At 49.0% G+C, this 21,220-nt stretch overlaps 1 protein-coding gene across 5 annotated transcripts in view; it reads right to left on the reverse strand.

The window, feature by feature from the left end:
• Positions 1-3,788: 3,788 nt before the first annotated feature.
• Positions 3,789-21,220, reverse strand: part of ZNF346 (zinc finger protein 346) — a 58,092-nt gene continuing 40,660 nt past the window's right edge. For 3 of the 5 annotated variants that reach the window (XM_054489609.2, XM_054489608.2, XM_054489604.2), the window contains one exon: positions 17,434-18,885. In XM_054489609.2, coding sequence (XP_054345584.1) covers positions 18,798-18,885 — 88 coding nt within the window. In that variant the 3' untranslated portion in view covers positions 17,434-18,797. Of the gene's footprint in view, positions 4,064-17,433; positions 18,886-21,220 lie in introns of those variants that run through there. The other 2 variants (XM_054489611.2, XM_054489610.2) reach the window with 2 other exon arrangements.

Below are 21,220 nucleotides of genomic sequence, written 5' to 3' on the forward strand. Positions count from 1 at the left end.
AGGTCAGGAGTTCGAGACCAGCCTGTCCAACATGGTAAAACCCCATCTCTACTAAAAATACAAAAATTGGCCAGGCATGGTGGCACACGCCTGTAATCCCAGCTATTGGGGAGGCTGAGGCAGGAGAATCACTTGAACCTGGGAGGCAGAGGTTGTATTGAACCAAGATCACGCACTGCACTCTAGCCTGGGAAACAGAGCAAGACCCTGTCTCAAAAAAAAAAAAAAAAAAAAAACATTCAGACACACACACACACACACACACACACACACACACACACACACTCTTGCTTAGCAGAAGCAAGAGCCTGTCATCCTAAGATCCTGCTGTTAACCTGCCTCTGCCTCAGTTTCTCCACCCAGAAAACAGTCATGCTCCAGCTTCTTCTCCTTCTCCTTCTTCTTCTTCTTCTTCTTTTTTTGTGGAGATGGAGTCTCGCTCTATTGCCCAGGCTGGAGTGCAGCGGCATGATCTCGGCTCACTGCAACCTCCGCCTCCCAGGCTCAAGCAATTCTCCTGCCTCTCCTGCTTCAGCCTTCCTAGTAGCCAGGACTACAGGTGCCTGCCACCATGCCCAGCTAATTTTTGTATTTTTGTAGAGACGGGGTTTCACCATGTTGGCCAGGCTGGTCTCGATCTCCTGACCTCAGGTGATCCACCCGTCTCGGCCTCCCAAAGTGCTGGGATTACAGGCATGAGCAACGGCTCCCGGCTGCTCCAGCTTCCTTCTTCCAGGAGTGTTGGGGGAAATGAACGTGTTCCTGTTCCTGAGCTCGTGACTCTTCAGCTCCCGTTACGTGCCAGGCATCATGCTGGGTGTTGTACATGGGTTATATCCTTTAATTCTTCCACCAAGCCAAATGGCATAGGAATCCTCAGCTCTGATTTGTAGGTGAAGAAACAAGCTCAGGGAGACGGAATTACTTCTTTGAGGTCATCTAGCAAGTGAATTGTAGAACTCAAACCCCTGTCTTCTGGGGCAAAGATGGAGAGCTTGGGATAACTCTCCAGAGTGGGATCATTGATGCTACTGCATCAGATGCTTTCTGTCTCCATCCTTAACTGTGGCCCGGGAAGGTGCAGATTCACCTGAAGGTGAGTGTGTTGGGGAGGGAGGTGTGGCGGCTGGGACTGAGCACTGCACTCCTTGACCTTTTAGCCAGCAGTCCTGAGGAGACACCCGGCCCCAGGCAGGGGTTTGCAGACTCTGTGCCTCTAGAATGCTGGGCTGGGCCAGGAGGGTCTCCTGAGGCCAGGTCCTACCCCCCACCTGCCTGGGGGCAGAGTTGTCGGGGGGGGGTAGAGGGCAGACGTTGCCTGGTGCCAACAATGTTGCTCTTGGATGGCAGCCGGGCCTAGGGAACACTGGGGCTCTTGTGCAGAAGGGCTGCCACTAAAGCCAGCCCGGCCCCTGCCCAGGCCCCACTCCAGCCTGGGCCTGGCCCTAACTCTGGGCCCAGTCTTGTTCTTTTTTTTTTTTTTTTTATCCCCAAGATGGAGTCCTACTCTGTTACCCAGGATGGAGTGCAGTGGCGCAATCTCGGCTCACTGCAACTTCCCGCCTGCCGGGTTCAAGCACTTCTCCTGCCTCAGCCTCCCGAGTAGCTGGGATTACAGGCATGCACCACAATGCCCAGCTGACTTTTGTATTTTTTAGTAAAGACAAAAATCACCATCTTGGCCAGACTGGTCTCGAACTCCTGACCTCAGGTGATCTGCCCACTTCGGCCTGCCAAAGTGCTGGGATTACAGGCGTGAGCCACTGCACCCGACCCAGTCTTGTTCTTTCTTCATTTATTTATTTTACATTATTATTTTTTTTTGGTGATGAAGTTTCGCTCTTATTGTCCAGGCTGGAGTACAGTGGCGCAATCTCGGCTCACTGCAACCTCCGCCTCCAGGGTTCAAGTGATTCTCCTGCCTCAGCCTCCCAAGTAGCTGGGATTACGGGCATGCACCACCATGCCTCGCTAATTTTTGTATTTTTAGTCGAGACAGGGTTTCATGATGTTGGCCAGGCTGGTCTCGAACTCATGACCTCAGGTGATCCACCCACCTCGGCCTCCCAAAGTGCTGGGATTACAGCCATGAGCCATTCTGCCTGGCCTCTTTCTTCATTTATTCTCCTTCCTTCCTTCCTTCCTCCCTCCCTCCTCCTCCTCTTCCTCCCCCCCTTCTTTCCTCCTTCCTTCCTCTTCCTCTTCTTTTTCCTCCTCCTCTTCTTTGTCCTCTCTTTTTTTTTTCTAAAACAAGTTTTATTTTGAGAACATTTTAAAATACAGAAAAAGTACACAGGGTCATACCATACCCGGCTGCTCAGAATTGACAATTGTTCATTACCATTTTTTTTTTTTAAGTTGAAACAGGGTCTCACTATGTTGCCCAGGCTGGTCTTGAACTCCTGGGCTCAAGCAATCTGCCTGTCTCGGCCTCCAAAAATGCTGGGAGTACAGGCGTGAGCCACTGCACGTGGCCTATTTTACCATTCTTTTCCAACCCTTTTCTACCTTGGCTTCTCCACAGGCTCCAGGGAGGTCTAGCTTGGCTGGTCAAAACGGAGGTGACATTGACAGCAAGTGAGTAATTAAAGGTTGGGTGTCAGAGTCGGACAGATCTGGGTTTTTTTTGGAGACAGAGTCTTACTCTGTCGCTCAGGTTGGAGTGCAGTGGCACGACCTAGGCTCACTGCAGCCACCACCTCCTGGGTTCAAGCGATTCTCCTGCCTCAGCCACCTGAGTAGCTGGGATTACAGGTGCGTGCCACCATGCCCAGCTAATTTTTGTACTTTTAGTAGAGACGGGGTTTTGCCATTGTTGGCCAGGCTTGAACTCCTGTCCACAAGACATCTGCTGGCCTCAGTCTCCCAAAGGGCTGGGATAACAGGTGTGAGCCACCTTGCCCAGTGACAGATCTGGGTTTGAGTCCCAAAAACTCTTGTGGTCACGGACAAATCACTTAACCTCAAGCCTCAGTTTCATCTTCTGTGCAATGGGAATAATACATCTTCCGTGAGGACTCAGTGTGATGATGTATGTCAAGCACAATGCCAGTGCCTGGCACATACCCCTTGCTCACTGAAGTGTAGCCAATATGAATATTTGCAGCTATGGGCCTGGGACCCACCCAAAAGCATGGGCAACACCCTCCTGTGACCGAGAGGGAGGGACTGTGAGAATGACCCCTCCTCAGCCTTCATTTCTCCTCATTTCCCACCTGTCCTCAATTCTGGGTACATCTATCTCCAGTTTATACTCTGAAAACAGCAGGGCTGTGAGTTGCAGGTTGCCCAGGGCATTTTTGTGGAGGCAGAGAGTTTAGAGCTGATGACAGCCTGGGAGAGCTCTGGGGAGGCTTCCAAACCAAAGTGGATGGAGGGGAACTGGGGAGGAGGGATCTGAGTGAGGTTAGTCCTGGCTAACCTTACTCAGTTCTAACTACCCTGGGCTGGTGCTGGGGCTTCTCACAGTCTCAGTAGCACCCCTCATCCCCTTATTCACTGGTCTCGGATACTCTAGACCTGTGGCCTGGCTTGCTAGGACAGAGGCTTTCAGGCTTTGCCAGACTCAGCTCTCTCTAGACTTGGGCCTACAAGCCTCACACCCACTGGGTGTTGGCATGCACATTTGTTTGGAGGAGGACCGACAGCTGGGAAGTGGCAGAGGCTGGGCTGGAAGGGTGAGAGGGTTGGTGGTCTCCAGGGAAGCAGGAAGTAAACTCGTGCCCTTCTGTACTTTGCCTGGTGCCCTCCTGGACCACGTAGGGTTTTGTTGGGGTGTGAATAACAGAAAACCTAAGTGACCAGGGCTTAAATGAAACAGCATATCCATCTCTCACTTAGCCCCACGTCTAGAGGTGGGTGTAGGTTGGTCTGAAGTCAGGGTTGATTGAGGACTCGTCTGTTCTCCAGGTTTTTCTCTCATGGTCGCAAGATGGTGGCTTCAGCTGCTGCCATCACATTTGTGCGGAGGCAGGAGGAAGGAAGAAGTTCCAGAGAGTTGAGTTTCCACACGGCAACTCCCAATTTCATTTCTTTGGCCAGACTGTGACATGGCCACCCCTAGCTGCAAAGGAAGCCAGGAAGTATATTCATTTTGCTGGACCCCTTGCTTTCCCTAACAAAACCAGGGGCTATCAAAAACAAGCTGTGACTAGTTCCCAAAATGACTTTTTTTTTTTTTTTGAGTCTCACTCTGTCGCCCAGGCTGCAGTGCAGTGGCATGATCTTGGCTCACTGCAACCTCCGCCTCCCAGGTTCAAGCAAATCTCCTGCCTCACCCTCCTGAGTAGCTGGGATTACAGGTGTAAGCCACCACAGCTGGGTAATTTTTTTGTATTTTTAGTAGAGATGGAGTTTCACCATGTTGGCCAGACTGGTCTCAAACTCCTGACCTCAGGTGATCCATCTGCCTCAGCCTCCCAAAGTGCTGGGATTATAGGAGTGAGCCACCGTGCCTGGCCCTAAAATGACTTCTTTAAACTATGGATCTAACCAAGTCACTCCTCAGCTTTTATATTTTTAAAATCATTTGTTTATTTATTTATTTGAGACAGAGTCTCATGCCCAGGCTGGAGTGCAGTGGCGCGATCTAGGCTCACTGCAACCTGTCTCCTGGGTTCAAACGATTCTCCTGCCTCAGCCTTCCAAGTACCTGGGATTACAGGCGTGTGCCACCACGCCTGGCTAATTTTTGTGTTTTTAGTAGAGACGGGTATCACCATGTTGGCCAGGCTAGTCTCGAACTCCTGGCCTCAAGTAATCCGCCTGCCTTGGCCTCCCAAAGTGCTGGGATTACAGACATGAGCTACTACGCCCGGCCAGCTTATTTTTATTAGAGACGGGGTCTTGTTACATTCCAGATGGGATTTCAACTGCTAGGCTCACAGGATCCTCCTGCCTCAGCCTCCCCATTAGCTGGGACTCCAGGCATGTGCCACTGTGCTGCCACTCCTCACCCTTAACTACTCTCCCCCCGCCACCCACTGGCACCCCCAGCTCCTCAGCCTGACATTCAGGGCCCTCCAGGACTGGCCTCTGCTGCTCTCTGCTGTCCCACCTCCAGTCTCCCCCAAGACACCTGCTCTGTTTCGCAGCTGCAGTGAGCTCCAGGTAAAGCCTCTGAATGTGCCTGACTGGCTGACACCGTGGCGTCTTTGCTCATGCTGCCTTTGTTGCTGAGTATTCTTCCTCTGGCCTGCCTATCTGTCCTCCCCGCTTTCCAGCCATTCTACCAGATACCTGCCATTCAGCTTTCTGGACTCCTCTCAGGCACTCCCTTGTCTTTTCTTTTCTTTTTTTTTAGATGGAGTCTTGCTCTGTTGCCCAGGCTGGAGTGCAGTGGCGCAATCTCGACTCACTGCAACCTCCGCCTCCCAGGTTCAAGCAATTTTCCTGCCTCAGCCACCCGAGTAGCTGGGATTACAGGCACGCACCACCACGCCCAGCTAATTTTTGTATTTTTAGTAGAGATGGGGTTTCACCATGTTGACCAGGCTGGGCTCGAGCTCCTGACCTCAGGTGATCCACCTGCCTCAGCCTCCCAAAGTGCTGGGATTACAGGTGTGAGCCACTGCGCCCGGCCAGGCATTCCTTTTTCTTTCAGATCCCTCCTGGCCACCCTAAACTGGACGTCAAAACCCTTTTCCTCTCTCTGGTAATGACCCCTCAAACTTTTCTTGATGTTGTGGTCCTCCCCTACTAGCAGTCCATGGAGGATTGGATGAAACCAACACTCCTCCTTGGCATTTGTGGTGGACATGTGACCCAGACCTGGCTAAGGAGAATATTCCATCTCCCAGGCCATTGTGATTAAGTCAGAGATGAGCATGTGACCATGGGAATGCCGATGAGAGCCAGTCTAGGTCTTTTATTGGAATGAATAGGAAACCAACTCTCTGAGAAGCTGAGCTGTGAATAGGGATGCCTAGAGTTGCTTGGGAGAGCTTCTCTATGAATAACAGCAATAAAGGAAACAAGAGGGCCAAGAGCTGGAGTGCACCTGGATCAAGCCATGCCTGAAGCCATTCCTTCTTTGAACATTTCACTATGTGAGCCAAATAATTTTTTCTTTGGCTAATCCTTTTTCTTAAACTCTTTATAAATAAAAGGCCCCTTCTCAGTAGAACACCCTTTCTTTGTGTCTCTACTCTCCTCTGTTGGCTCTTTGGCCACAGTACCCATTTGTTTACATGGCAGCAAATTCATCCTGTTTTCACTGCTATTTGTTTAAAACCTTTTAATAAATTTCCATGGCTTTTAGGAAAAAGACCTGTATTAGTTATCCATTGCTTCATAACACATTACTTTTAAACTTAATGACTTTACATAACAAATATTTGGCTGACTATTGGTGTTAAAGAAAAAATTATTCAAAGATACTTGTTTTTATTTTTATTTATTTATTTTTCTTGAGAGTCTTGCTCTGTTGCCCAAGCTGGAGTACAGTGGCGCGATCTCGGCTCACTGCAACCCCTGCCTCCTGGGTTCAAGTGATTCTCCAGCCTCAGCCTCCCAAGTAGCTGGGATTACAGGCGCCTGCCACCATGCCCAGCTAATTTTTGTATTTTTAGTAGAGACAGGGTTTCACCATATTGGCCAGGATGGTCTCAAACTCCTGACCTCAAATGATCCACCCACCTCAGCCTCCCAAACTGCTGGGATTACAGGCGTGAGCCACCACGCCCGGGTCAACGATACTTATTAAAGCACAGTAAAGAAAACTTTATTCAGGACCACTGAGATAGTCACAGGGACCACTGCAATGGGATCTTGCGGAGGAGGAGAGAGATTGGGCTTCATTCTGAATACAGCATGGGCAAGTGGGAATTCTGAGCCAAGGAGCAGAGTGGGGAGCAGTGAATGGAAAATGACTAAGAGGAAACATGGGGGTAAAGGGATTCTGTCCAAACTGACCCAACAGGATTCTTGCTGAAGACAGGCCCATCAGCCATCACCTGGGGGATGGTGGAGGAGGAGGAACCTGATCAGATATCGAAGATGGGCGGCAGTTCTTGCTAAACTAGACTTAGCAGGTTCTTTGCTAAAACTAGATTTTACAAGGAAGTGCACAGATGGACCCAGGAGAAGGCTCAGAAGCCTGACTAAAATTTGGCCAACCAAAGAATCTTTGTCATTGGTAGAAGGCCTACATTTCTCTCAACAAGAGCCTCTTGATAGGGCTGCTTGAGTGTTCCCACAACACATTAGCTGGTTTCCCTCAGAGCTGGTGATCCAAGACAGAAATATTGAAGCTGGAATGTAATGTATAATTTACCCTCAGACATCAGATTCTTGTCACTTCTGTCTTATTCTATTAGTTAAAAGTGAGTCACAGCCAGGCACAGTGGCTCACACCTATAATCCCAGCACTTTGGGAGGCCGAGCAAGGAGGATTCCTTGAGCCTAGGAGTTTGAGACCAGCCTGGGCAACAGAGTGAGACCCTAATAAAAACTATTAGCCAGACGGGCGCGGTGGCTCACACCTGTAATCCCAGCACTTTGGGAGGCTGAGGCAGGTCAATCGCCTGAGGTTGGGAGTTCGAGATCAGCCTGGTCAACCTGGTGAAACCGTGTATCTACTAAAAGTACAGAACTTAGCTGGGCGTGGTGGTGGGTGCCTGTAATTCCAGCTAATTGGGAGGTTGAGACAGGAGAATCATTTGAACCCGGGAGGCAGAGTTTGCAGTGAGCCGAGATTGCACCACTGCACTCTTGCCTGGGCGACAAGAGAGAAACTCCGTCTCAAAAAAAAAGAAAAAAAAAATTAGCCAGGCACAGTGGTGCATACCTGTAGTTCCAGCTACTCAGGAGGCTGAGGTGGGAGGACTGCTTGAGCCCAGGAGATCGAGGCTGCAGTGACCTATGATTGTGCCATGCACTCCAGCCTGGGGGACAGAGCAAGACCTTGAATCAATCAATCAATCAGTAAGTAAAGTGAATTGCTACTTACAGCCCATATTAGGGGATATAGGGTAGAAATTAAACTTGACCTATTGAAGGGAGGGGTATTATAAAATGTAGATTTTTTTTTGTTTGTTTTTTGAGACAGAGTCTCGCTCTGTCACCCAGGCCGGAGTACAGTGTTACTTATCTCGGCTCACTGCAACCTCTGCCTCCTAGGATCAAGCCATTTTCCTGCCTCAGTCTCATGAGTAGCTGGGATTACAGCCCGGCTAAATTTTTTTTGTATTTTTAATAGAGACGGGGTTTCACTATGTTGTCCAGGCTGGTCTTGAACTCCTGATCTCATGATCCACCTGCTTTGGCCTCCCAAAGTGCTGGGATTACAGGCGCGAGCCACCGTGCCTGGCCAAAATGTAGATGTATTTTATTTTTATTTAAAAAAAATTCTTTTTTTTTGAGATGGAGTCTTGCTCTGTCGCCCAGGCTGGAGTGCAGTGGTGCAATCTCAGCTCACTGCAAGCTCCGCCTCCCGGGTTCATGCCATTATCCTGTCTCAGCCTCCCGAGTAGCTAGGATTACAGGCGCCCGCCACCACGCCCGGCTCATTTTTTTGTATTTTTAGTAGAGACGGGGTTTACCGTGTTAGCCAGGATGGTCTCGTTCTCCTGATCTCGTGATCCGCCCGCCTCGGCCTCCCAAAGTGCTGGGATTACAGGTGTGAGCCAACGGGCCCGGCCAGGAATCCCTCCTCTGTCCAACCTAACTGCCCTCTGCCCTGGAGCTGTTCAGCCTCTATCAATTTTTCTGACTCTCAGGGAACGTTTTCATTCAGTTGCAAGACACAGAAACTCAAAAATCAAACCTGCTTACACAAAATAGTGAATGTACTGGCTCATGCACTTTTTAAAGAGATGAGGTCTTGTTGTGCTGCCCAGGCTGGATTTGAACTCCTGGGCCTAAGAAATCCTCCTGCCTTAGTCTCCTGAATAGCTGGGACTACGGGAGCATGACTTTAAGTCCTGGTGTGAATCAGGCTTCAGAAACAGCTTGATCCTGGTTCCCAGTAGTATGGTCAAAACTCATTCTCTCTTCTGTCTTCTTCTCTATGGCAGGTGCTCCCTAAGAAGTGACAAAGAAGGCCACTAACAGCTCTGGGCTCAAGACATTCCCACTTGGCAACTTCTCAATTGTTCTGGCAAAAGCCAGGAGAGTGGAGGTCTTCCCCACCCAGACTACATAAGCTGAGGGTGGGGTTTTTCGAAGAGAAGCTTATTATAGGAAGAAGGGTAAACAGACACTAGGAAGCTTCTGATTATTATACCTAGGGATTCTGTGAGCCTTTACTGCACAAACTGTTCCCAAACTTAATTATTTAAAACAATGTATTATTTCTCACAATTCTGTGATTAGCTGGGCTCAGGTGGCAGTTCTGCTTATGCTGTGGATTGGCTATGCTAGAGGGTCTGCGATGTCCTCCCTCACACCCTCACATGTATGGAGCTGGCTGTTGGCTTCTCTCTCCACCTGGTCTGTGGTCGCCACATGGTCTAGCCCAAACTTCCTTTCACAGTGTCAGGAACGGAAGCTGCACGGGCACTTAAGTCCTAACCTTGGAAGTCGTACAGTCATGTCACTGAATTCTCTGATCAAAGCAACTCACAAGGCTAGTTCAGATTCAAGAGACTGGGAAATGGACCCCCCTCATCTTGATGGGAGCAGTGATAAAGTCACATTGCAAAAGGACACAGGCACAGGGAGGCAATGATTCATGGGAGGCCATTATTGAAACAATCAACTGCGTTCCACAACTCGCTTCTCCTAGTTCCTTTCACTGAGCCTCCTCCCACCCCAGCAACTTGGCTCCCTTGACCTTCATGACCACTAGAGGATCATCTCCCTCAAGAAGTCTTTCCGGCCAGGTGCGGTGGCTCACAGCTGCGATCCTAGCACTCTGGTAGGCCAAAGTGGGAGGATCGTTTGAGCTCAGGAGTTCAAGACCAGCCTAGGCAACACAGTGGGACCCTGTGTCTACAAAAAATAAGATAATTAGCTGGGTGTGGTGGTGTGCACCTGTAGTCTCAGCTACTCGGGAGGCTGAGGTGGGAGGATCACTTGAGTCAGGGAGGTCGAGGCTGCAATGAGCTGTTTGCACCACTGCCTTCCAGCCTGTGTGACAGAGTGAGACTCTGTTTCAAAAAACAAACAAAATAAATGTCTTTCCTGTGAAATCCCAGCAATGGTACCTACCAGACCATACCCATTTTTATTCATTTATTCCTTAATGTATTAAATCATCAAGCAGTTATTAAAACATAACCACAGTCCTATGCTAGGGACCAGGGATGCAGTATCATAACACCCAATTCCTGCCCTCAAGCAGTTTCTAGTCTAAAAGAAGAGAGAGGGAATTAGATCATCGTAACACAGCATATTAAGGGCTATGCTAGAGGGGAACACAGGGCATCTGGGAACACAAAGGGCAGCCAACTTGGCCTTGGGGGCCAGTGATCTCTGGATGAGTGGAGGTCCCCAGGTTGACAAGGGGAGCTGGAGCAAGTATTAGGCAGAAATCTTGGTTGCAAGTGATAGAAACTCAACTGACTTAAAGAAAAGTCCTAACTAAAAAGTCCTGGGGGATATTAGCTTCAGGCATAGTTGGATCCAGGTAGTCATTAGAAATGAGTCTCTCCTTATCTGGAGTACAGTGGTGTGATCTCGGCTCACTGCAACCTCTGCCTCGCGGGTTCAAGCGATACTCCTGCCTCAGCCTCCTGAGTAGCTGGCACTACAGACGTGCGCCACCACGCCTGACTAATTTTTGTATTTTTAGTAAAGACGGGGTTTCACCATGTTGGCCAGCTGGAATTGAACTCCTGGCTTCAAGTAATCTGCCTGCTTTGGCCTCCCAAAGTACTGGGGTTATAGGTGTGAGCCACTGAGCCCGGCCTCCTCTGTGTTGGCTTAGTTCTGAAGCAGGCTGTCCTTACATGCTGGACACTAACAGCTGAAGACTATGACTGTGATTACTCAGTCGGGTCACAGGCTCACTCCTGGAATCAAAGAGCAGGGTCAGTCCCTTGGAACCATAGGATCTGAGAATGGAGCAGGTTTGTCACCCAGAGGAGAAAAGGAAAAGAAGGGCTGTGGAGCTGGCCTGACATCAGGTGTACTTCTAAACAGGTGACTAAGTTACAGCCCTCAAACAGAGGGGGCCTCCTGAGGGAAATGTCCTGAGGGAAGGGGAAATCGGCCTTGGGAATGAGCAGATGTGCTAAGATCAAATCTCTCTCCAAGGCTACTTCTTGGTTGTGTAAGCTCTGCAAGACTTTGTCCCTGACTTTCTCCTGTGAAATCAAGTCTTTGCCAGCTGTCCTGAGGGTTAACTGAAATAGCATATACAGGGGCTCGTGAAGTCACCCTGTTCTCTTCCCATTAAATCAAACAGTAAAGTCCCAGGGCTGGTCTACCTTGCTAGAAAAAAGAAGCGGATTCCACCTAGTGGCTAATGGGGTCATTGCACTGAAGAGTTGACCATTTACGGAACTGCGTTCTGATATTCCTAGACAGATGAAGCAGCATATATGAACAGTAAGCTTGGGAGAGACAGGCCAGGGACGGGTCTGCCCTGTCTCTGTAACAGGGCTTTGCACAGGGCAGAGAGGTGAGGTTAGGTGGATGGATGGTCAGAGGGAGAAAGTGTTCTTCCTATTGTATTTTACACTAGTGACTGCTCATCAGAGCATCTGGTTTGGGGGTGGGGACAGCTCATCTGGCAGGGACTGCTGTGAGGGAAGGAAGGGCTTTCTTCTTCTTTTTTTTTTTTTTGTGACGGAGTCTCGCTCTGTCGCCCAGGCTGGAGTGCAGTGGCACGATCTCAGCTCACTGCAAGCTCCGCCTCCCAGGTTCATGCCATTCTCCTGCCTCAGCCTCCCAGTAGCTGGGACTGCAGGCACCCGCCACTACGACCAGCTAATTTTTTGTATTTTTAGTAGAGACGGGGTCTCACCATGTTAGCCAGGATGGTCTCGATCTCCTAACCTTGTGATCCGCCCACCTCAGCCTCCCAAAGTGCTGGGATTACAAGCGTGAGCCACCGCGCCTGGCCTCTTCTTCTTCTTCTTCCTTTTTTTTTTTTTTTTTTTTTTTAAGAGGCTCCCACTATGTTGCCCAGGCTGGACTTGAACTCCTGGGCTCAAGCGAGCCTCCTGCCTCAGCCTCCCGAGCAGCTGGGATTACAGGCACGTGCACCACACCTGGCTTAGGGCTCTGGGAGGAAACTCTACCTGTTCATTGCTACTTCTTTAGGATTTGAGCTGGGAACAGTGATTTCTTCTAATTTCCACTTCACAAGACAGTATCAAGGCCTCGGGTCACATATAGCTGGTGGCAGTGCTCAGACCAACACTTAGGGCCCCTGAATCCCAGGCCCTTGTCCCTCATGCCACCCCTCATTGGCTGCTATACAGGTACATGTCTAGATCTGTGTCTGCACTGGTGGGTTGTTATATTCAAACCGCTGCTTTGCATCTAGCTCTGGGCTAAGAGCATGCTTCCACTTCCTCTTGGTTCCAGTTCATGCAGGATTCCATTTCTTCCCCTCAGGTGTGACACCTCAGTAGTGTCACTGGCCAAAGAGCCTTGGGCCTGGGATAAGCAGGGGCTCCCCAGTAGTGGAGGGTGACTTTTCACTGGACCCCAGTAAAGAATCACTTCTAGCCACTATGCTACTTTTCCCCCCGCCTCAGTCAGATCGAATTACTGAATCTTATTACATGGGGCTATGCCAGATGCCATCTGCTTGTGGCCTTACCCCCGCTCCAGGGGGACTCAGGGCTTACTTCAGGTCAACAATAGAAAGAGCAGCAGCTATCATTTATATAGCATTTATCATGTGTAAGGCACTATTAATTATTTCATATCTATCTATTCTTTTACTTCTCACCATCACCCTGTGAGGTAGGTACTAATGTTCCACCCTGAGGCAGCTTTGCAATGGCAGAGCTGGGATCTGAACCTTAGCTGCTTGCTTCCCAGAACCTGAGTTTTCGCCACTACACTAGACTGCCTCTCCAGAGCTGATGCCTCTCTGAGACCCTCCCTAGGCACTGGAGCCATGAGCAGGGGCTCCCTCACATGCTTGCCTGCTGTATTGTGGGTCCTGGGTATTGATTTCTGAGGCCATTCGAGGCTACAAAATTCAAACCTGTCTTGAGGATGCTAAGAGTAAGAGAGGCTCTGATTTCAAGTCAGGAACTATGGATTCAAATTCCTGGGTACCACCAGAATGGCCAATATTAAAAAAACTGACAACATGAAGTGCTAACCAAGACATGGAGCTGCTGGAGCTCCCACACACTGCTGGTGAGGATGTAAGTCAATAGAGCCACTTTGGAAAACTGTTTGGCAGTGTCTAGACAAGCTAAACATATGCCTACTCTATGATTCCATGCCTGAGTAGATGAGTGAACATGTGTACCAAGCAACATGTACAAAATCCTTCACAGCAGTTTTATTTATGATACCCCCAAACTAGAAACAACCCAATTATCCCTCAACAGGATGGCTGGGCCAGGCGTGGTGGCTCACACTTGTAATCCCAGCACTTTGGGAGGCTGAGGCGGGTGGATCGCTTGAGCCCAGGAGTTTGAGACCAGCCTGGGCAATAGGGTGAGACCCCATCCCTACAAAAAATACGAAAAACTAGCTGGCATGGTGGCATGTGCCTGTAGTCCCAGCTACTAGGGAGGCTGAGGCGGGAGGATCACTTGAGCCCAGGAGTTTGAGACCAGCCTGGGCAACAGAGTGAGACTCCATCTCTACAAAAAATAGAAAAAATTAGCTAGTGTGGTGGCACGTGCCTGTAGTCTCAGCTACTTGGGAGGCTGAGGTGGGAGGATCACTTGAGCCCAGGAGGTTGAGGCTGCAGTGAGTCTTGATGGCACCACTGCATTCCAGCCTGGGGGCCAGGGTGAGAACGTCTCAAAAACAAAAACAAAAAAGTAGGATGGCTAAATTGTGCTATATTCAAATAAAGGACCATTACACAGCATGAAAAAACTCAACTTGTTTTTTTTTTTTTTTTGAGACAGTGTCTTACTACGTCACCTAGGCTGGAGTGCAGTAGTGTGATCTCAGCTCACTTGCAACCTCCGCCTCCCAGGTTCAAGCAATTCTCCTGCCTTAGCCTCCTGAGCAGCTGAGATTACAGGCATCCACCACCACGACCGGCTGATTTTTGTATTTTTAGTAGAGACAGGGTTTCACCATGTTGGCTAGGCTGGTCTTGAACTCCTGACCTCAGGTGATGCGCCCGCCTCGGCCTCCCAAAGTGCTGGGATTACAGGCATGAGCCACTGCGCCTGGCTGAAAAAAAAAAAACTGAACTTCTGAGACATACGGTAACATGGGTGAATTCCACAAACTAATATTGTACAAAATGTATGATTCCATTTTTATAAAACTCAAGAGCAAGCAAAACTAATCTATAATGATAGAGGTCAAAATAGTGGTTACTTCTTGGGGATACTGACTAGGAGCAGAAATGAGGGAATGTTTTAGGGACCTGGCAATGTTCTGTATCTTGATCTGGAGGGTGACTGCCCCAATGTATACATATAAGTGAGGATTCATCAAACTGAAGTCTAAAATTGGTGCACATTACTGAATGTATAGTATACCTCAAAAAGTTAGGGAAAAAAAAGAAACAGTTAAACAATTTCTGGGTATGGTGCACAGTTGTTTTTGTCTCCCTCCCCCTGCATCCATCCCCCCTTAATCTGGAAAGAGCCCTACAACCTTCTTCTTTTGGGGTTGTATCACTCCCTCTCTCAATGTTTTAGGTGGAGCTGACTCAGCTTTAGGCACATGGCCCAGGCCCCAAATCAGAGTGCCTTTTCCCCTAGCCACAATGATTAATTCAGGGATGAGAACAGGACTAAACCAGTTGAGGCAATCCCAGATATTTTGTTGGAACTAGTGGAGAAAGGTGTTCTTTCCACTGTTGTTACTAACATATCAGGATAGAAGCCTGGGGCTGCCAGTGGCCACCTTGGCACCTCTTGGAGAGAGCTTGCCTGAGAGAGGGCACACAGAGGAAAGCAGAGGGATAGAAAATTCTTCCTGATGAGACCATCTCAGAGTCTGGGTCCAGCTATCACTGTATGTGGATTTTTCATTAAGTGAATCAATACATTCAATTTTTTAGCTAATCACTTTGATTTGCATTTCTAACACTTTAATAATTAGAGTCTACTACACTGGGAATGGACAAAATTATGAGAAAAATGGAGGCACTTGGAATATAAACATTGAGCCTTGTCTCATCTGTTTTGTGGGTGCTGCCCCTGCCCTGAGTGGCTGCTCACCCTGTGAGACCATGGCACTGGCAGGAGATGGGTGAGGCAGGCTGCAGGGGCCATGTGGGAAGGACTCTGGTCCTCACTCGTAAAGGGTTCCAGAAGAAGTCTAGAGAACTGGATTCTACTCTCCATTTTGTCATTTCTTAGAGGCAAGACCTTGGGCAAATCATGACACCTTTTTCAGCCTTGTTCCTTCTGGAGAGAAGGTTTTTATTTATTTTATTTTTTATTTTTTTAGACATAGGATTTCACCATGTTGGCCAGGATGGTCTTGAACTCCCGGCCTCAAGTGATACACCCGCCGCGGCCTCCCAAAGTGCTGGGATTACAGGTGTGAGCCACCCTGCCTGGCCTCCTTCTCTATAAGGAATATCAACTCTTAGCTCAAAGGTTGTTATGCTTTTTCATACCTTTGGCTGAGTCAGCTCCTGCATCCTAGGCATTCTTATCATTGTCATCATGATCTTTGACTGTGTGTGAACCCCTAAGAGCAAGAAAGTGTTCATCTCTAGGTCCCTTTATCAACAGGGCTGGCCACACAGCCGGTAGGGACTACAAAGTGGTCTTGCAGGCTGGAGGCTCACGGTATGATAGCCCACTCACTCCCTGCCCTTCATTTCCTTGCTTGGTAGGTGGGGCTGAATCTGACAGACTAGGTGGCTTAGAAGGACTCTGGGCAATTGCTGAGGCAGTCTGATCTTGGGAAGCTGAGAACCTCCCCTGGGGCTGTGTAGAGCCTTTCACAGCTGACCAGGAGCAGGGGCTGAGTGGTACTGAATGGGAGCTGAGGCTGCCTAGGCCCCTTCCTCAAATCTGGCTGTCTACAAGTAAAGGATGGACAAAGAGCTCTTGAGGCCATAACATTCCTTTCTTTTTTTAAATTTTAAAAATTATTATTTTTAGAGACAGGGTCTTGCTCTGTTGTTCAGACTGGAGTACAGTGGCATAATCATAGCTCACTGCTGCCTTGAACTCATGGTTAAAGCGATCCTCCTGCCTCACCCTTCCAGGTAGCCAGGACTACAGGCATGCACCACCACACCTGGCTATCTTCTTTTAAAATTTATTATTTATTTATTTTGAGACAGGAGTCTCGCTCTGTCACCTAGGCTGGAGTGCAGTGGCACGATCTCAGCTCACTGCAACCCTCCGCCTCCCGGGTTCAAGCAATTCTCCTGCCTCAGCCTCCCGAGTAGCTGGGACTACAGATGTGTGCCACCACGCCCAGCTGATTTTTCTATTTTTTACAGAGACAGGGTTTTGCCATGTTGGCCAGGCTGGTCTCGAACTCCTGACCTCAGGTTATCCACCTGCCTTGGCCTCTCAAAGTGCTCGGATTACAGGCATGAGCCACGGCACCCAGCCTTCAAATTTATTTTTATACTGTTTTTTTTTTGAGACAGAGTCTTGTTATGTTGCCCTGGCTGGAGTGCAGTGGTTATTCACAGGCATGATCATAGCATACTTCAGGCTGGAACTCCTGGGCTTGAATGGTCTTTCTGACTTAGCCTCCTGAGCAGCTGGGACTATAGGTGCATGCCGCCGCACCTGGCCATAACACTCCTTCTCATCTAATTTTTGAGTCACGGAAAATGCTCTTTCAAGAATCACCAGGCCTATGGTAAGTCCCATGGAACAAACCTATCACTGTGTAAGAGCTGAGCAGGAAAAAACCATCTCTCCTTATACACCTCATTTGTTCATTCAGTAAAACTTCATGACACACCACTATGGACATCAGGAAGTGGAGATGAATAAGGCTGGGTCTCTGCCCTAAGTGATTAGCCTGGAAAGCCATACGGGACCCGGTTTCCATACTGGCCTCCTTGTCTCCTTTCCTGCCCCTCCCTGCATTCCTTTACATAACAGCCAGAATAATTCTCTCAAACATAAAGCAGATGCCCAGCTTAAACCCTTTAAAGACCTTCATGAGGCCCTGTGTAACAGGAGAAGCAGGAGAAGGTGGTGGATGAGAAGATGAGGCTGTATTGAATTCAGGGCACCTGAACTCAAGGGAGACTTTCACAGGGTGCTTGACTCTGTCCCAACTCCTAAAGTGACCACTGGGGACTACTGAGGTCTGAATGGGGTGGGGGTGAGGGGTCAAGACAGACATACTAGATCCAATGGCAATATGGCTCAAAACCCTAGGTCTGTTAAGTTGCAGTCTGGCTCATGGGGGAAATTCTTTATTTGGATGCTTCAGTGACCAAGAGACAGAGCATTAGGCACACACATAAGCACACACATACACACAAACACACACACACACACACATCCACACACAATATGCAAAGCAAAGGCATTTCACAGGTGAAGGGATAGGGAGTGGGGGAAGGAGGCCACGAGAGCAGCTAGGGGCTTCTCTGACACAATGAAGAGAAGCCTCTGATGGTGACACTCCTTGGAATTCTTGCCTCAAAGCTACAAGGAAAAATCTATCCCTGTGGACTCAGTCCCAGGCCATAAAACACAGCAAAGATAGAGAAATCTGGGTGTGGAGCCTGGGAAACGCCTGCTCCTCACTGTAGAAACCTGCATCAGCTCTCTCTCTCTTTCTCTGGGACCCAGAAATCGCCTGGTGGATGATGGGGAAGGCTAGCACCACAGCAACCTGGGCAAGGTGGTCTGCTGCACAAGGGGGAAGAGAGGGCTAGTAGGGCCGAGGGTAGCAATGAACCTCACAGCTAGCTGGCATGAGGCAGTTTGCCTTCAGGGGCAGAACTCTCAGGGAGACTTGCATGTGGGGCACTTTCCCATGTGACCTTGGGTCAGAGCACCTCTGATGGAGGAGGGGAAAGGTCCCATCCCCATTGGAGTGTCCTATGATCCCAGTGGACATGGAGGCCGCCCCCAGCCCCAGCTCGTTGCCAACTGCTGCAGATCCTTAGCACCATTCAGGAACTGTGGAGGGGGCAGCGGGGGTAGCAATGCTCCGCCAAGATTGTGTCACTGCTCCAGGAGGAGACTTCACAGTTGGCAGAAACCTGCACAACTGGCCATATCTGGTCTAAGACTCAGGAAAGCCTACACCTTCTGGGGGAAGGCGGAGTGTCATATTAGCTCCAAGCTCCCATGTTGCAGCCATTTCCTCTGTTTCCTGCCCCAGCCCAGGTTTGGCATGAAAGTTCCAGGTTTCGCTGGAAATGTCTAGGGCCCAGAGAGATCTCTGCTCTTTAGTTGCAAGAACTGGCCCAAAACTGACCTTTAGAGGAAAGACAGGTGGCAGGGGCCTCAGCACCTATGGCCCAGAGGGGTTGGGGAAGGGGGAAAGCCACCCTCCAAACTACCACCCCGCGAGACCCCAAGTCTCTCAATACCCTTGCCTCCCCTGTCATGACCTACAGGACCCCTGCCAAAGGGGAGCAGCAGGAGTGAATTAGCCTGGACCAATCAGAGGCTGTCTGTGGCCCAATCCTGCCTCAGGCCTGTGTACTTTCCTGGTGAGAACAAGGAGCAAGAGGGAGCCAAGGGCTGAGCAGTCACGGGAAGCTGGCTCATGGCTGGCCCAACATGGGATGCTGGGCAGAATCACCTCTAGTCTTCCAAGGTGGTTGAGTCTTTCTGAATGGGTTGCCTTTGCATTGGAATCTGGCCCAGAGATGATGCCACTGTTTTTGGTGACCTGTATTTGAGAAGGAACAAAGGAAGAGGGTCAGTGTGTGACAGCTGTATTGGCTTATTGCAATGATAGCACTGCCCTTCTAGGGCCTTGGAGTAATAGGCAGGACACCTTTCCTTCACTGAGGTCCACTGTGGGCTGGCAGAATGCTGGATGCTTAGCTTCCATCATTCCATCCTCATGGCAATTCTGCAAGGTGAGAAACAGCACCCTCATTTTACATACAAGGAAACTAAAGTTCAGAAAGTTTAAGTGGCTTGCCCAAAGTATGTTTTTAAGTGGTAGGTTCAGGACTGTAGCCAATGCCTTTTCACTATACCAAACCACTGCCTACAGGGCCCTATAAAAACTCATTCCATTTGGTAGTGGCAGAGTAAAATGAATGGGCTTCGAAGTCAAACAGGCTTGAATCCTAGGTCTAACTCCAAGTAACTAAGTGACCTTGGGCAAGTCAATTAACCTATCTGATAATTAGGCTTTCTTTGGTTGTAAAAGGTGGGGTTGGGAGCGGGTATCCTAATTTCAGACCTTTTGTTGAGAAATTTAATGAGACTGAATCAGGTGTTCAACAAATTATAGCTTTATTCTTATAGAATTAGAGGCTTTTTTAAAATTTTGAGACAGGATCTCACTCAGGCACCCAGACTGGAGAATAGTGGTGCCATCATAGCTCACTGCAACTCATAGCTCACTCCAACTCCTGGGCTCAAGCTATTCTCCCACTTCAGCCTCTCAAGTAGTTGGGACTACAGGCGTGCGCCGCCACTCCTGGCTAACTTTAGTTTTTGTAGATGGGGTCTCACTACATTGCCCATGTTGGGAGAATTACAGACTTATTGACTTGCCCAAGGTCACACTGCTGGAAAGTTTAGCAAGAGAACAGTGAACAACACTGGCAATTTCAGGTGTGGGTAGCCCCAGGGCGGGGCTCTGGTTGGCTTCAGGTTGTCTATTGTAACTGCCATCAGCCAGGCTGCAAGGGAGGTATGTATGCTGAAACACTGTGGGGCTGAGTTGCTGGGGCTTGTCTCAAGTCTATACCTAAGAGTCTCCCAAAGTAAAAAACATATTCACAGGTAGAGGATGATCTGCTACAGTGTGAGAGAGGAGACTCCAGGCAGAGCAGAGAGAATTAAGGACATTTTTTACACCAATACTCTGTGTTTCTACCACCTTTAAATCATTCAGCTCAATGAGCAAAGCAAAATCAATGACCAAAGTCAAAGCAATCATTTTGGCAGCTTGCCTGCCTGAAACTCAGTTTCCTTGTCTGTAAAATGGGAATTCTTCTACCTATCTCAGAAGGTTATGCTGGGGCCAGGTGCAGTGGCTCACGCCTGTATCCCAGCACTTTGGGAGGCTGAGGCAGGCGGATCACTTGAGCTCAGGAGTTTGAGACCAGCCTGGCCAACATGGTGAAACCCCATCTCTACTTTAAAAAAAAAACAAAAAACAACGTTATGTTGTGGCACACTGCTCATACCACACATTTCCCTTCAGAGAGGAAGGGACAGAACCATGTGGGCCCTCCAGGCCAGGCCCTATCCTCTTCATATCAATGGTGCCATAGCCTACTTCTGAGCCTGACGCCTTGGGAAGGGCATGCTGTGAGCCAGTCAGGCTTCAGTTTGAACCATGACCTTGCTTCATGCACATCAGCACTTTGAATGCTGGTTGTCTGTATGCATAAAATGGGAATAATTATCTCTTCCTCTCAGGGTTGGAAGGATTACCTGAGAAAATCTGCTTGACATATGGCCTGCAACAGAAGAGGGGCTCAATGAATGTTAGTCACTTCCAAGATTACCATGAACAGGTAACTCTCTGTTCACCTGGTTCCTTCAAAACCCTTATCACAATCTGTGATTATTGGTTGTTTACTTGCTTAGTCTGTTTCCACCCACCAGGCTGTAAGGTCAGGAGAGCAGAGACTGGGTCTGTCTTGGCCACCATTCAGAAGATGCTCAATATATATCTGATTAAGGAATGAGAAGGCCTGGTCAGATTTGATAATGACCTATAGAGGGAACTCCTGCCAGCAAAGGAGAGGGTCTCCAGGCCAGTGGAAAAGCACTTCCCCAGTCAGAGTGCTACAGACTAGGAAAGCCAGGTGTTCTTAGGGTCCCACCAAGGAAATCATGTATGCTTCTCTATTAAACCCTTCAGTCCAACAGGTCTAAAGGCTGGGCAGAAGCTGGTGGAGAAATACATATAGAGGAGACACTTGTTCATGTTACATGATTCATCTTCTGTTCACTGAAAAAAGGCTGCCAGGATTCCATTTCAGCCGAGAACTACCTGGCTTTGTTCTGATGCAGAAGTCCTGAGCTCCTGCTAT

The sequence above is a fragment of the Pongo pygmaeus genome, chromosome 4 (genome assembly GCF_028885625.2).
Source record: "Pongo pygmaeus isolate AG05252 chromosome 4, NHGRI_mPonPyg2-v2.0_pri, whole genome shotgun sequence".
NCBI classification, from domain to species: Eukaryota; Metazoa; Chordata; class Mammalia; order Primates; family Hominidae; genus Pongo; species Pongo pygmaeus.